At 54.8% G+C, this 13,657-nt stretch overlaps 3 protein-coding genes across 3 annotated transcripts in view; 1 reads left to right on the top strand and 2 right to left on the bottom strand.

The window, feature by feature from the left end:
* HDAC3 (histone deacetylase 3) overlaps positions 1-4,009 on the bottom strand; it is a 15,707-nt gene extending 11,698 nt beyond the window's left edge. Inside the window, exons 1-3 of the mRNA XM_004696681.3 lie at positions 3,925-4,009; positions 3,735-3,817; positions 2,601-2,743 (exon numbers count right to left, since the gene is read on the bottom strand). Of these exons, the coding sequence (XP_004696738.1) occupies positions 2,601-2,743; positions 3,735-3,817; positions 3,925-3,979 (281 nt within the window). The 5' untranslated portion in view covers positions 3,980-4,009. The remainder of the gene's footprint in view (positions 1-2,600; positions 2,744-3,734; positions 3,818-3,924) is intronic.
* Positions 4,010-4,610: 601 nt separating this feature from the next.
* On the top strand, positions 4,611-8,244 carry RELL2 (RELT like 2). Its single transcript, XM_045284811.1, has 8 exons — positions 4,611-4,940; positions 5,374-5,593; positions 5,931-5,996; positions 6,083-6,149; positions 6,612-6,797; positions 7,064-7,442; positions 7,551-7,584; positions 7,840-8,244. The coding sequence occupies exons 2-7, from the start codon at positions 5,410-5,412 to the stop codon at positions 7,581-7,583; spliced, it is 915 nt and encodes a 304-aa protein (XP_045140746.1). The 5' UTR covers positions 4,611-4,940; positions 5,374-5,409; the 3' UTR covers position 7,584; positions 7,840-8,244.
* FCHSD1 (FCH and double SH3 domains 1) overlaps positions 6,438-13,657 on the bottom strand; it is a 12,974-nt gene continuing 5,754 nt past the window's right edge. Inside the window, exons 11-19 of the mRNA XM_045284810.1 lie at positions 13,395-13,625; positions 12,722-12,883; positions 11,746-11,874; positions 11,584-11,667; positions 11,268-11,385; positions 10,950-11,170; positions 9,718-9,805; positions 8,887-8,942; positions 6,438-8,751 (exon numbers count right to left, since the gene is read on the bottom strand). Coding sequence (XP_045140745.1) covers positions 8,686-8,751; positions 8,887-8,942; positions 9,718-9,805; positions 10,950-11,170; positions 11,268-11,385; positions 11,584-11,667; positions 11,746-11,874; positions 12,722-12,883; positions 13,395-13,625 — 1,155 coding nt within the window. The 3' untranslated portion in view covers positions 6,438-8,685. The remainder of the gene's footprint in view (positions 8,752-8,886; positions 8,943-9,717; positions 9,806-10,949; positions 11,171-11,267; positions 11,386-11,583; positions 11,668-11,745; positions 11,875-12,721; positions 12,884-13,394; positions 13,626-13,657) is intronic.

The following is a 13,657-nucleotide window of genomic DNA, read 5'->3' as shown; positions in this document are numbered from 1 at the left end:
GACCAGAGGATGTACACTGGTACAGATAGGAACTGGAAACACAGGGAATCCAGGACAGATGATCCCTTCAGGACCAGTGGTGAGAGTGGCGATACCTGAGAGTGGAGGGAGGGTGGGGTAGAGAGGGGAAACCAATTATAAGGATCTATATATAAAACCTCCTCCCTGGGGGAAGGACAACAGAGAAGTGGGTAAAGGGAGACGTTGGACAATGTAAGATATGACGAAATAATAATTTGTAAATTATCAAGGGTTCCTGAGGAAGGGGGGAATGGGGAGGGAGGGGGGGTAAATGAGGAGCTGATGCCAAGGGCTTAGATGGAGAGCAAATGTTTTGATAATGATGAGGGTAACAAATGTACAAATGTGTTTTATACAACTGATGTATGTATGGAATGTGATAAGAGTTGTATGAGCCCCCAATAAAATGATTTTTTAAAATTAATAAAATAAAAAAGGTTAAAAATAAAAAAAGTTTAACCTGTGAAGAAAGTTGATGGTGCCCAGCTATTAAAAGATATAGTATTTAGAGTTTTAAAGTCTTGAAGATAAACAAGTGGCCATCTAGCTCAGAAGCAACAAAGTCCACATGGAAGAAGCACACCAGCCTGTGTGATCATGAGGTGTCAATAGGATCAAGTATCAAGCGTCTAAGACCCAGAGTAAAACCATACCCAAGAGTGCAGGGGGGGTAGGGGGGAGCATGGAGTGGAGACCCAATGCCCATCTGTAGACAATTGGACATCCCCTAACAGAAGGGTCACAGGGAAGAGATGAGTCAGTCAAGGTGCAGTATAGCACCGATGAAACACACAACTTTCCTCTAGTTCTTTGGTGCTTCCTTCCACCCACTATCATGACCTCAATTCTACCTTACAAATCAGATTAGACCTGAGCATGCACACTGCTACAGATAAGAGCCTGAAACACAGGGAATCTAGGATAGATAAACCCCTCAGGGCCAACAAGGAGAGTAGAGATGCCAGGAGGATTAGGGGAGGGTGGGGGGAGAATGGGGGGATCAATCTAGACCCCCCTCCCAGGGGGACGAATAACGGAAAAGTGGGTGAGGGGCGACAGAGGACGATGTAAGATATGGAAAAAAATAATCTATAACTTATCAAGGATTTGTGAGGGAGGGCGAGCGGGGGAGGGAGGGGAAAGAAATGGGGAGCTGATATCAAGGGTTCAAGTGGAAAGAGAATGCTTTGAAAATGATGATGGTGGCATATGTGCAAATGTGCTTGACACACTGGAGGAATGTATGGATTGTGATGAGATGTAAGAACCCCCAATTAAAGTATTTAATTTAAAAAATAGTATATACGCTCCCCCCCCCCAAAAAAAAAAAGGTCTAACCTGAGGAGGTACAGAAAAAAAAAAGAAAAAAAAGGCCAGCTACACATTCCTAATTACTGAGGACAAGCAATGGCAATAGGGGGCTCACTGCACTATTCTTTCAGAAATGTTTGAATGTTCCCCTAAATGAAAACAAATACAATTTTAAAAAGAAAAGAAAACAAAATGAGTAAGCGGTAGCTGCTAGGGTTATTGATCGTTCATGGGTATGTGAGAATATAAGCATTCATGTCCGGTCCCTTTCCCAAAGCACCTAGTACTGCCCTGAAACTCCCCAAGTGCCTAAGTCTGTTGTACACCTGATCATGCCAGATTACTCCCATTACTTTTTAAATTATTTTGGCTGCTTCTGTTTACAAAATAAAACAAACCCCACTGCCTTTGGCTTGACTTTGACTCACAGGCTTCCAAGGGTCTCCTAGCTATAAGAGCGAAGGAAGCAAACTGCCACATCTTCCTCCCAGGGAGCAGCTGGTGGGTTTGAACCACAGACCTTTGGTTAACACTTTCCGTTAGTAACCAGGGGCTTACCTACTGCACCACCAGGTCCCTTTTCTTCCTGACAGAGCTGCTGAAAAGGTCAGGCCAGGCCCAGCTCTTCAGCCTCAATTCAGATCACTTTCCTCGTCATATTCCGCATTTTACTCTTTTTTCCTGTTCCTCAAATGAGTCAGACTCTAGCCTACCAGTCCGTTAGTACATGTCGTCCCCACTGCCCACTGCATGCTCCCTTTCCATTCCAGCCACCCAACCCCCTCTCATGTAATTTCCTCCTCCTCATTCTTCAGATTTCAGCTCAATCATTGTTACTTTCTCTAGGAAGTCTTCTCTCACCAGACTGCCCCTAAACTAGATTTTTCTCCGAATTGTACACTCACAGTCTGTCAAGTAGGGCTCCCTTCACAGGGTGTGGTGCATCCACACGATTAAGTTTATTTGAAGATTAGATGACTGCCTTCCCTGCTACACTTTAAGCTCTGTAATGATTACCCATCTCTCCATAATGATGACCACCACCACCACCCCTGGCTAGTTTTTTTGGGTTTTTTGCTGTTGCTCATCACTTTATCCCTAGCACCAGGTATGGACTATAGCAAATGACGGATAGATATTTGTTGCAAAAACAAAGGAGAAGATGATGATTCACTGATAAGCAGGTTCCACTGCTGATGCCACAGACCTCACCCCAGTCTGCCCCTTCTTCCAGGTGCCTCACGTAACAGCCCCAGGTGTCTGCTCACCAGTCATCGCCCACGTTGAAGGCATTCAGGCTCTTGGTGAAACCCTGCATATTGGTGGGGCTGACTCTCTGCAGGAAGTCGATGTAGTCTTCAGAGTGGAAGCGGCACATGTCGTGTTGGGAGGCCTGGTATGGCTTGAAGACCTCGGGATGGAGAAACAAGATGAACACAGGCAGGGTCAGCCCCATTCATGGGGCTGCGACTGCTCACACTAAACCCAACTCTGGGGATAGTGTAAAGTCACACACAGCCACCCCTACACTATGCCAATCCTTGTCACTCTAGGAAGCAAAGGTCTGTCAGAGCCTGAGGCAGAAAGACTCTGATAAGCTCCCTGAAAATCACTGGGCTTGATTCCTCCTTCCCACCTCTAGCCCCAATGGTGCCATGATCAACCTGTCCTGAGTCTACTCCTGGTTTTCTCTAATACTCATCTCCCAGGATTCTTCTTCATCAAATAAAATAGGGGGTGGGGTGTCATCACAACTTTCTAATTAAAGTGCAAGGGAGGTTCATATGCCCCTTTGGAAATTGGGAGAGAACAATGGTGTTTTTCCCTACCCATAAAATGCACACAGGTATATAAATAGGTCAATGATTTCAGGGAACTCATTGATTTATGTATTAATTTCTATGACCAATTCACTTGCCTGTGCCTCCTTACAAAGTGGACACACATTGATATTGTTGACCAATTCCTCTCACAATGCTTAAGGGTTGGGTCTATGATAATCCCAAATACAGCTATATATTCCAAGTGTGTGTGTGTGAGAGATGGAAGTTTGAATTGGATGAAGTTGGTATAAATGTTATAGATTGGAAAGGGGCTCTCCTGTCTGTCTCCCCACACACATAGACATTACACCCTGGCCTGTTGGGTCCTCCCTCTGGAGCTCTAGCATTAAAACTCAAAAAAACACACTCATTGTCAACGAGTCAATTCTGACCCACAGCGACCCTACTGAGACCAGTCACTCTTTCCGGCATTATCGAGGCAAGATGGGAAGGGGGAAGTTGCTCCTGGTGGCACCGTTTCCCCTCCCTTTTCCCACCTGAAGGATTAAGTCCTGCCCACCTGGCCTCAGGACGCAGTTCGCCCCACCCCTAACGCCCGGCGGAGGCAGCGTGACTCACGATCATTTTCTTATAGAGGCCGTAGTGCAAAACGAGGCTGTGGGTCAGTGCTAGGCGATGAGGCTTCATAGGGTGTCCAGCCCCTGGGGGTCGGGAGAAAAGAGTTCGTCAGTTTTCACTCCTAGAGTAGCAGCCCCGACCTCGAAACTCCTGCGTCTCAAAACCCCTCGCGCAAACCCTGATCCCTTACCATAGTGGAAGTTTCCCACGTCCGGGTCGTAGAAATAGGCCACGGTCTTGGCCATGGTGACCGCGGGAGCAGGCCCCGCGCCTCCGCCGCCCGCCCGGCCGCCAGCCCCACCCCCTGTCGTGCGTGCTGCGTAAGCACGCAGCCCGCCTCTGCGGAACCCGGGTCCCAGGCCCCGCCTCTGCGAGGCCACGCCTAGGCCACGCCCCTGCGGGGATTCCGCCCCTCCTCTGGGTTGGCCGGCTGTTCTGGGTAGAGGGGCGTGAGCGGCTATCAACTGTCCTAGTGTGGCAAGGACATTTCTTTCCCCCGAGGGTCAAAACCTCAGGAAACCGAAACATCTGTCCAGCCACCTGACCCCAAAGAGAGCAGACTGATCTCCGCGCCCACTTCACTAGGTGGCTCCAGAGAATCGGCCACGCTGCCACGCTTGGGTGGTTCTATCTGCCCTGCGGGGTGATCCCAGGCTATGCGCCCGGCGGGGGCATCACTGGGCAGGAGCCTCTCCAGGCGTGCGGGGTAGACCGTCCAGTGGGGAGCACCCCCGCCAGGCCGAACCGCACGTCTCCCAACCCGGACCCAGACGGCACCGCACTAGCCTGGAGGGGGGCCGGCGCAGTCACGCGCGCACCACTTTTGCGCTCCCCAGCGCGCACAGCTCACGCTCTCCGCCCCGCACACCTGGGCTCCGCCCCCTAGTCCCCGGCCGGCTGCAGGCGAAGGCATTTGGGAACCCAGGGGCGGCTGCGGAGGCATCACCTACTCCCTTACCTTCCCAGAACCGGACAAGTTCGGAGCCTGGGGCCGCCCGCACCAACCCACATTCCTCTCCATCCTTCCCTCCCCCTGCCTGCCGCGGCATCATCAGCAGCCGCAGCCGCAGCCCGGAGCCGGCAAGGCGGCCAAGGGGGGAGGGGGAGGAAGCAAGGGATGAACGCCGGGAGGGCGTCGGGGGCCCTGAGCCGGACTAGGACGCCCCTGGAGCCGAAACTCGAGCCGGAGCCAGAACCGCACCACCGGTACTGAGTGGGCCAGGTGGTCAGGGTGGAAAGAGCTGGGAAAGGGAGGGTGCGGGATGGAAGGCTGGGGAGGGGGCTTCAGAGGCCTGTCTCAGGCCGGCGCGGACGCTGACTCAGGAGCGACTCCTGGTGCCGCCAGAGAATCCCGTCCCATCTTGCGCTGCAGTGTCCTTGGGAGGGATAGTAGCATGGGGCCGAGCTGGAAAGGGGGAAAGCTCCGGGCGTCCGGGAAGTGCGACCAGGGTCCAGGAAGAAGACTTTGCGTAGCCTTCGTCGTCTGGCCCCCCTGCCCGGGCAGCACTTGGCAGCCTGGCAGCACCCCTGGCCCGGACAGCGCCCTGGTTGGGTAGTGGGTGGGGCCGGACCTCCGAGGCTTGCCAATTTGGGAGCCTGCCTCTCCCCACCATCCCCAGCTGCAGCTCCCTCCCCCCAGGAAGCGCCCTGGCCCGCGCTCGCCCCCCAGGGCCTCATGTCGGAACCACAGCCTGATCTGGAGCCGCCCCAGCATGGGCTGTACATGCTCTTCCTGCTCGTTCTGGTCTTCTTCCTCATGGGCCTGGTAGGCTTCATGATCTGCCACGTGCTAAAGAAGAAGGGCTACCGCTGCCGCACGTCGAGGGGCTCAGAGCCTGACGACGCCCAGCTCCAGCCCTGTGAGTCCGGAGCCTGAAACCCAGGCTCAGTCATCTTTCCCTTTGACCCCTCACCCATAACTTCTTCGGCTTTCCCTGGCCAGCCCAGAGGCCTAGTGATGCTTCCTTGAGTGAGCAAGTGGGGTGACACCACCCCAAAAGCAAGACTAGAGGCAGGAAGGACTTAAGACTCCCGTTGACCTCCGCACCTTTCCTGCCTGGCCCCTGAAACACTCCGTGCAGCATGAAAGCAGAGATAGAGGGATGTGTGTTGAGCCTAAGCCACAGGAGCTGTTAGATCATACCCACTCGGAGCTGATTCATTTCCCCTTTCTTTGTTCACTCTTTCACCCCACAGCTGAGGAGGATGACATGAACGAGGACACAGTGGAGAGGATCGTTCGCTGCATCATCCAAAATGAAGGTGGGTATCAGCAGGCTTCTTGTACCTCCCCTCTGGTTCTCTTGCCCTGACGGCCACTAATTCCATGTTTTCCTTCTGCCCCTCAGCCAATGCTGAGGCCTTAAAGGAGATGCTGGGGGACAGTGAGGGGGAAGGGACAGTGCAGCTGTCCAGGTGAGCTGGAAATAAGGTCCAGCATGACTTTGCTTCCTTTAGAGAACACGCTGTCTGTCCTCAGCAGTCCTCTCCCAGTCTCCTTGCATGTTGTGGGTGGATGGTGAATGGGAAGGCTGGCTCACCTAGAGTTTTGTAGAGACCCTGAGTCCTTCAAATCCCACCTCCCACCTGGATAGCAGCAAGCGAACACTTGCCCCTCATGCCACTCCTCTGGGAGAATCATTCTCTTTTCGCAAACAGCCCCTGGACAGGGAACAAATGGTCCGCTGACATTCTGATGATAAATCTTTTTAACGGTTTTATTGGCACTTCATCCACATGTTCTAACAGTTTGATATGGAGTTTATTAGAGAGAAGAATGTTGGGGTCTTGGGAAAGTGGGGTGGTTTAAGGAGCATGCTGCAAGCAGGAAACAACAGGGAGGGAGATGAGACTGTCACTCTTCCTCTCCCTGTCCAGTGTGGATGCCACGGCCAGCCTGCAGGACGGTGCCCCCTCCCACCACCACACAGTGCACCTGGGCTCCGCAGCCCCTTGCATCCATTGCACCCGCAACAAGAGGCCCCCACTTGTCCGTCAGGGCCGGTCCAAGGAAGGAAAGAGCCGCCCCCGGCCTGGGGAGACCACCGTGTTCTCTGTGGGCAGGTGAGGACAGAGCGCTCTAGGGCAAAGGGGGTAGAGGCAGGGGCCCAGTGGGAACTCCTGCAGGACCCCCAATGGACCTGGCTCTTTCCTCCCGGACTGGGAGCTGCAGCAGGGGTCTGGCTGCAGTGTCCCCTCCCCCTGAAGTCAAAAAGGCCTTCCCTGCCCAGGCCAGAGGGAAATGGCCACCACATCGGGGTATCGCTGATTGGAGGGGAGGACATGCAGCCTGAGCTGGGTCGTAAGCCTCCATGTTCCCTTTCCTCCAGGTTCCGGGTGACACACATTGAGAAACGCCATGGGTTTCATGAGCACCATGATGGCTCCCCCACAGACAGAAGCTGGGGCTCTGGTGGGGGGCAGGATCCAGGGGGCAGTCAAGAGTCTGGGGGAGGGCAGCCCAGGGCAGGGGTACCTGCCACAGAGAGACTGCCCCCCGAGAGGCCACCCCAGCCTCAGCCCCTAGCCAACCCCCCAGTGCAGAATGGAGGTCTCCGGGACCGTGGCGGAGTCCCGTGTGCACTTGAGGGGAACCCTGGAGTCTCTGCAGAGCCAGGGCTAGTGGCTGGAAGCAGGGGCCCAAGCCCAGGGCTGCCCAGTCAAGAGGCAAATGGACAGCCAACCAAAGTGGACACCTCAGACGACCAGGTATGAAGACAAGGTCAGGGCTGCAGCAGGACGGTGGTGGCTGAGCTTATTGTCCCCTACTCTGGGGACTTCCTATTATCATATGTTGACCCCTCTCTTTTTCCTCAGGTGTCCCCACCGCGGGGAACAGGAGGTGTGTGAGGTGAGTCTGCCTGGAGCCTGAGACAGGGCATCTCGTCTTCCTACCCCCTGCTCAAGCCTGTCAGCCCCCTGGGCCCCCCAGGGATAACTAGATTTTATCCTTTGCTACAAATTCCTTGGTTTGGCCCCAGGGGAGTGAGCATGTGCTCCAGGGAGCAGATTCTGGAACATGGAAGTGAAGGGGCCCTTGGCCACCAAGAAAAAGTTGTGGCAGAACTCAAATAGGAAGCAATGGTATTACCTTCCCTCTTTCAAGCCTCATTCTTTGCTGCTGCTGAATGAACTACCAACTGACGGAGCCAGGGGTGGGTGGGCATAAAGCCCCTCCCTTCCACTGGACAGCACTGCCCTGGCTGAGGGACCAGCCTTACATCCACCTGGAGTTGCATGGTCTCAAGCTGGGGAACCTCGGGAGAAGTGCCCCCCCAACCTACTCCTCAGTCTCTTTCCCTTCCCTTGCCTGTCAACAGGCCACCTGCCTGGCTCCCCAAGTTCCACACTCCACATGCTTGAGCGAGGCAGCTGGGAGCAGGCCCCTGCCTTTGGCGGACCCCTAAAGCAATAGCACCGTAGGCTGCCTGCTCTCGTGGCACAAGAGGTCCAGGCCTTGGCTTGGACTTCCTGCCCTTATTCACTGTCAATAAATCTGCTCAGACCATTACATGTGCTTTTGCATACTGGCTCCAGTTCCTGATTCCCAAGGCCTCTCTCTGCGCTTGCCCTCCCACCCACCCCCAGCCTCAGGGGCACTGGCCTCCAGGGTAGGGTGGGGCCCAGAGCCAGGTTGGAGATAGAAATGGGCAGAACCAGTCCAAACTTCACAGGGGATGGGTTCCAGCCCCAGAGCAATCAGGGCCAGGGTAGATGGAGTTGCCGCCCTAGAGACTGGGTGGTGGTAGAAAAGAAAGGAGTAGCCCCCCACCCCCACCCCCACCCCTGACAGATTGTAGGAGGGGAATGGAGGAAAGGAGTGGGGTCCGGCCCGGGGAATGGGGGAGAGTCCAGCTTTTGGCTGTGGTGTGCAGGATCAGTGAGAGAGCAGTATCTGACAGCATGGGGCTGGGGTAGCAGCATCACTGAGGGGCTATGAGCCCCCATGCTCTCAGGTGAGGGGTTCTGGGTGGTCAGGATCCGGGGCCTTAGCTGGCGGAGGTGGGGGTGGACGCACCTGTAGGGAAACCCACGGTTAGTGCTCTGAAGTGTCCTCTTGGGATTACTCACTCACTCCCTCAGCCTTGAAGACAAAGCAGAACAAGTTGGAATGACCCCTCGCCACAGTCTCCTTCCACAGCAGGTCCCTTACCGGCCTTATTCGAGGCACCATCTGGTCCAGGGGCCCAGGGCAGTTGGGGAGTTGGTCTGTAAATAAGAACAAGTCAGTCAGTCTTTGGTCTTTGTTTTGTTCTCTGTTGTATCTCTAGCACTTAGGCCAGTGGCCTTCTTCAAACATTTGTGGAATCAATGAATAGTCCCCAACCTTGACCATAACATCCAGCAGCCCATCCATCCTCCAACACACCCCAGCACCTGCCATATACTCAGCCCTGCTCTAGGTCCCGGACCAGGGGAGGTGGGATACAGCACCCCCACACTCAAGGGCTGTCAGGAACCCAACACATGGAACATCAAGAGACACAAGAAATGGCTGAGTGCTAAATCAATCCATGTGAACTTGGGCTGCTGGAGAAAGGGGGTGCTTTTTTTTTTTTTTGCTGGGCAGGGGGTCCCGGAGTAGGGAGGGAGTCTCAGTGAAGAAAGGGGACGTCCCAGAAGGTGTTAGGAAAGGTAGACATTGTGCCTGCAGGACTCAAGAACTAATTGGGACCAAACAGCTACTCCGTGTGTGTTTGTGCCAGGCACAACGCAGTGTACTCCTGGACACCTCACACAGCTCAGTGCAGCCCAGACAGGTCAAACATCCACCCCAAAGGACACACTAGGGAGTGATCAAATGGGCTGTGAGCCAATGGGCCCAGTTCCAAAGCCCACACCCTCCTCCCATCTGGCTGCAGTAGGCCTGCAGTGGCGGAGCCTCCTGGCGGGCAGAGGAGCAGAGCATGGCCTCAGAGTTGAGTCCCAAGCTTCCTCCTTTCTGTCTTTCACCCTCCCAGGGCCCCCCATTCCCTCAACTCACCGCCAGGCAGGATGGGTGCAGGGGGCCCATCCACGACAGAGGTGGGTGCAGGAGGGGAGAAGCTCGGCGGAGAAGGGGATGGCAGCATCTGAGGGTGGGGGTTGCACAGTTATCCCCGGGCTGTGGGAAGCTTTCGCCCACTTCTCTCATCCCACCTTCAATTCCTGTCCCGTCATCATTCCCCAATCATACAGGAGTGGCCAAGTGCTTGGCTCTGGGTGGGGGTTGGAGCTAGTACCTATTTCAGTTGGGCACTGACACTATGCCCAGTGTTCTGTGGGCACTTTGCATGCCTTAGTTCATCCAGTCCTTACTACCACCTTGGGAGGTAGGCATTCTTATGGTTCCTTTTTTTCCAAGAAGACACTCAGCATAGATTAAACCATCTGCCTAAGATGGCAAAACCAGTGAGTGGCATGTTCCTGGTTAGACTCCCACACCTGTGTAATAATAGTAACCTACTGCCATGGAGGCAGTCTGACTCCAAGGGCTTCTGAGGCGGTCATCTCTATGGAAGCAGACTGCCACTACACCTTTTGTCCCGTGATAGCAGCTGGCAGGTTTGAGCCACTGACCTGTCTTCAGTTACCAGCGGAGTGCTTCACCACTGCACCACCAAGGCTGCTGCTCATAACAAGAAACCCCTAAGCCAAACCCACTGGTGTTCACTTGATTCTGAGTCACAGCAACCTTTTGGGACAGAGGAGAATGGCCCCAGGGGTTTTGCAAGGCAGTACTCTTTGTGGAATGGGATTGCTGCATCTTTCTCAGCTGATGGGTTTGAATCACTCACCTTTTGGTTAGCAGCCAAGTGCTGAAGCACTGTGCCCCTATGGATCCCTCATGAGAACAGCTGCTCCCCTACACTGAGGCCCCTCCTCTGGGTCACACACTAGGGGCTACACCTCCATGAACTGCAATCATCATGGTGAGCCTACTGAAAGAAGTGTTTCTGTCCCCATTTTATAGGTGAGGCAACCAAAGCTCAAGGTGGTTACATTGCTGGCCAAGGTCACACAAAGTAAGGATGTGAATTCAGGCCTGTTTAGCATTTCAGCTGGAGAGCTCTGGAGTGCTATTCTAGGCTGCCTTGTTTTCCCTTTTCGTTGCCTAGCCAATGGAGATGGGGAGGCCCAAGCCACACAGGAGGGAAACTTGGGGAGGAGACGGGCCTACTGAGGTGGGTGGATCAATCCAGAGGTGCCTGGGAACCCCAGGGGAAGGAACCTTACCTCTTCTGGGTCTGAGGGCTCAGGGAGTCCTGGGGGGCCAAGCATCTCCTCCACCAGCAGGGAGGGGAAGACCCCGACATGGCCCCCAAATTCTCCCCTCCAGAAGCCATCATCCACTCCGTCCTGGGCCCGGGGCAGCAATCGAATGAGCGCCCCTTCAGGGAAACTCAGCTCCTCTGTGCTCTGTGCTGTGTACGTGTACAGGGCCCGGGCCAGGAAGGCTGCAGAAGCCCAGGAGAGAAGGTGAATGGTGGAAGTGGGGGGCCAGAGGCCATTGCCACATCCAAGAATCCCGGACCCACAATGTCCCTTTCTTACCTGTGGGCTCTGCTCCAGACAGATTGTTGCTGTCCTGGCCCCTCTCAGACAGGGAGAGGTTCGGGAAGTTGAGATACCGCTCCGGGACGAAGCCTACCTCGCCATGTTGGTTCCGAGCCTACTTGCCCAGAGATGTGAACAGATACCAAACTGGCCTCTGCAGCCAACAGCCCTGGCTCTTTTCCACACCATCTTTTAGATCTGGTTGGTTAGGCCCTTAGGGTGGGGGGCAGAAGGGGCGGGCAGGGGCAGTCACAGAGAGGTCCCTCCCACTGCCCCCTAACCCCAGGGTCAAAGCTCTGGGCCCCATACCCACCTTGACCCATTCATCCACATCTCCTTCCTCTATGACCTCCAGCCACTCGCCTTCCTTAATGGTTAGCTCATCCTCATGCCCAGCCTGGGCCCCAGAAGGAAGGAGTCAGGGGGTTGGCCAGGCCCGACCCCTACCCTCTGAGGCTCCCACTCTCATTCCTACCTGATAGCCAAACACCACATGTGCAGAGTAGGGGAGGGGTCTGGTGGTCATGGCTGGGGGGACAGGCTCCTCAAAGAGCTCGCCCGCCTCCTCACATTCCTCAAAGTCCGAGAGCTCCGTATCTTCAGCCTGGAGGGGGCCAGAGAACAGACATAATCCCGGGCTATCTCTCAGGTTTCAGCTGTTTCTCCAACTTCTCCATCTTACCACTAAAGGATTCTGGATGATCCTTCAGAATAACTGCCCACCAACCCCAGCCTACGTCCCCCTCGGTTTGCTCTGAATCACCAGCAAAACCACCACCAAACTGAAAACAAGTCTCTGCCAGCAAGTCGATGTAGACTCATAGTGGCCCGACGGGACAGAGAACAGCTGCTCCCTAGAGTTTCTGAGGCTGCAAACCTTTATGGGAGCAAAAAGCTTCGTCTTCCTCCTGCTGAATGGCTAGTAGTTTGAACTCCTGACCTTGCAGTTAGCAGTCCTGTGCCACCAGGACTCCAAAATCACTACCACAGAGCAAAAAAGCACCATCCATAGGAACAGAGTTATATGATTGCGTGCTTCCCACCTGCCAGGGTCAGTGTAAAGTATCTTATGGTCATTGTCTCACAACTCAGCACCAATTTGCATACCTATGTATCTTATTTTACTTTTGAAGACATTGAGGCTCTGAAAGATTAAGTCAGAAGATCACACAGCTAGTGGGCTCGTGATGTGGCTAGTGTTCAAACTACTTAGTCTGCCTGTAGAACCTTAGTCCTTAGCCACCATGCTATCTATCTGCACGCATGCTGCGTGTCTTCGGGCTCGCTACGGCAGGAAATGTGCAGAGCGCTGTCCATGACGGGTTTCGTTCCAGCCTCCCAACAACCCTGTGAGCTCTGTCCTATTGAGACCCCATGCTACTGAGGCTCCTCCCCCCGGGGACTTCCATCCTCTGGGGTCTTCATGGGGAGGGAGGCTTCACGGGGCTCACCGTCGGGGAGAGGTCCTTCTGGGACAGCCGGGCCTCACTGAGCCGTCGTTCCTGCTCCACCGCAGCTTGGGCCTGCGTCATGGCTGGCTGCAGCCAGCACTGCACATCCAAGCCAGCCCCCTGCAGCAGCGCCAGCCGGGCAGCCCCCTTCACCTGACTCACCTAGCACAGGGAACCGGAGTCAGTCAAGATCACAGTCTGGTTGGTGATTGGAGACACAAGCTAGGACTCCGCTTTACCTCCCTTGGCCCTGCCATCAGATAGCCAGTGGTTCTCAACCTGTGGGTCGCAACTGCTTTGGGGGTCGAACGGCCCTTTCACAGGGGTAGCCCAATTTATAACAGTAGCAAAATGACAGTGGTGAAGTAGCAACGAAAATAATTTTATGGTTGGGGGGGTCAGACAACGTGAGGAACTATATTAAACCGTCACGGCTTGAAGAAGGTTGAGAACCACTGAGACAGACGAACAGAGGCAAGAGAGGGTGGGGTGATCACAGAGGTTAAGCTCCTAACTGCTGGTGGAAAGGTCAGCGGTTCAAACCCACTAGCCAGGCCGTCTGCTCCATGTGCATGGTAAGCATTCATACAGCTATGGGTGGGGAGGGTTGATGTGGGAGCACTGACTGAGGAGGTGGGCCCCCTGTGGGCCTAACCCTGGGGCTGTGCCTCACCTGGGCTCTCCGGATGCTCTCCCTCACTTCCTGCAGCCGCTGCTCTATGCCCGGAGCCTCCCGCTCTGGGGCCTGCTGCCGCCTCTGCTCCAACCGCTGCAGCACCCAGTTCCCGTGGTTCTGGATCTTGTAGTCTCGGGCAGCTCGGCTGGTCCAGCGCTGGATCTCTTTCTCCAGGCCCCTCACCCCAGCCACGTCTCCTGCTCCCCCTTCCAGCTCCAGAATACACACCAGGTCAGTCCCTGCTGGCTGGAACTGCTGAG

Source organism: Echinops telfairi, unplaced genomic scaffold, assembly GCF_000313985.2.
Source record: "Echinops telfairi isolate 266 unplaced genomic scaffold, ASM31398v2 ScPeMD7_7469;HRSCAF=8507_0, whole genome shotgun sequence".
In the NCBI taxonomy this organism is placed as follows: Eukaryota; Metazoa; Chordata; class Mammalia; order Afrosoricida; family Tenrecidae; genus Echinops; species Echinops telfairi.
Note: the sequence above shows the minus strand (reverse complement) of the source record. Positions and strands in the feature narration are given on the sequence as shown.

Coding starts and splice junctions, on each gene's coding strand:
- RELL2 (XM_045284811.1), top strand. CDS start 5,410: ATGTCGGAACCACAGCCTGATCTGGAGCCGCCCCAGCATGGGCTGTAC. Junction 5,594..5,930: donor CGACGCCCAGCTCCAGCCCT/GTGAGTCCGGAG, acceptor TTCACCCCACAG/CTGAGGAGGATGACATGAAC. Junction 6,150..6,611: donor GGGACAGTGCAGCTGTCCAG/GTGAGCTGGAAA, acceptor CTCCCTGTCCAG/TGTGGATGCCACGGCCAGCC.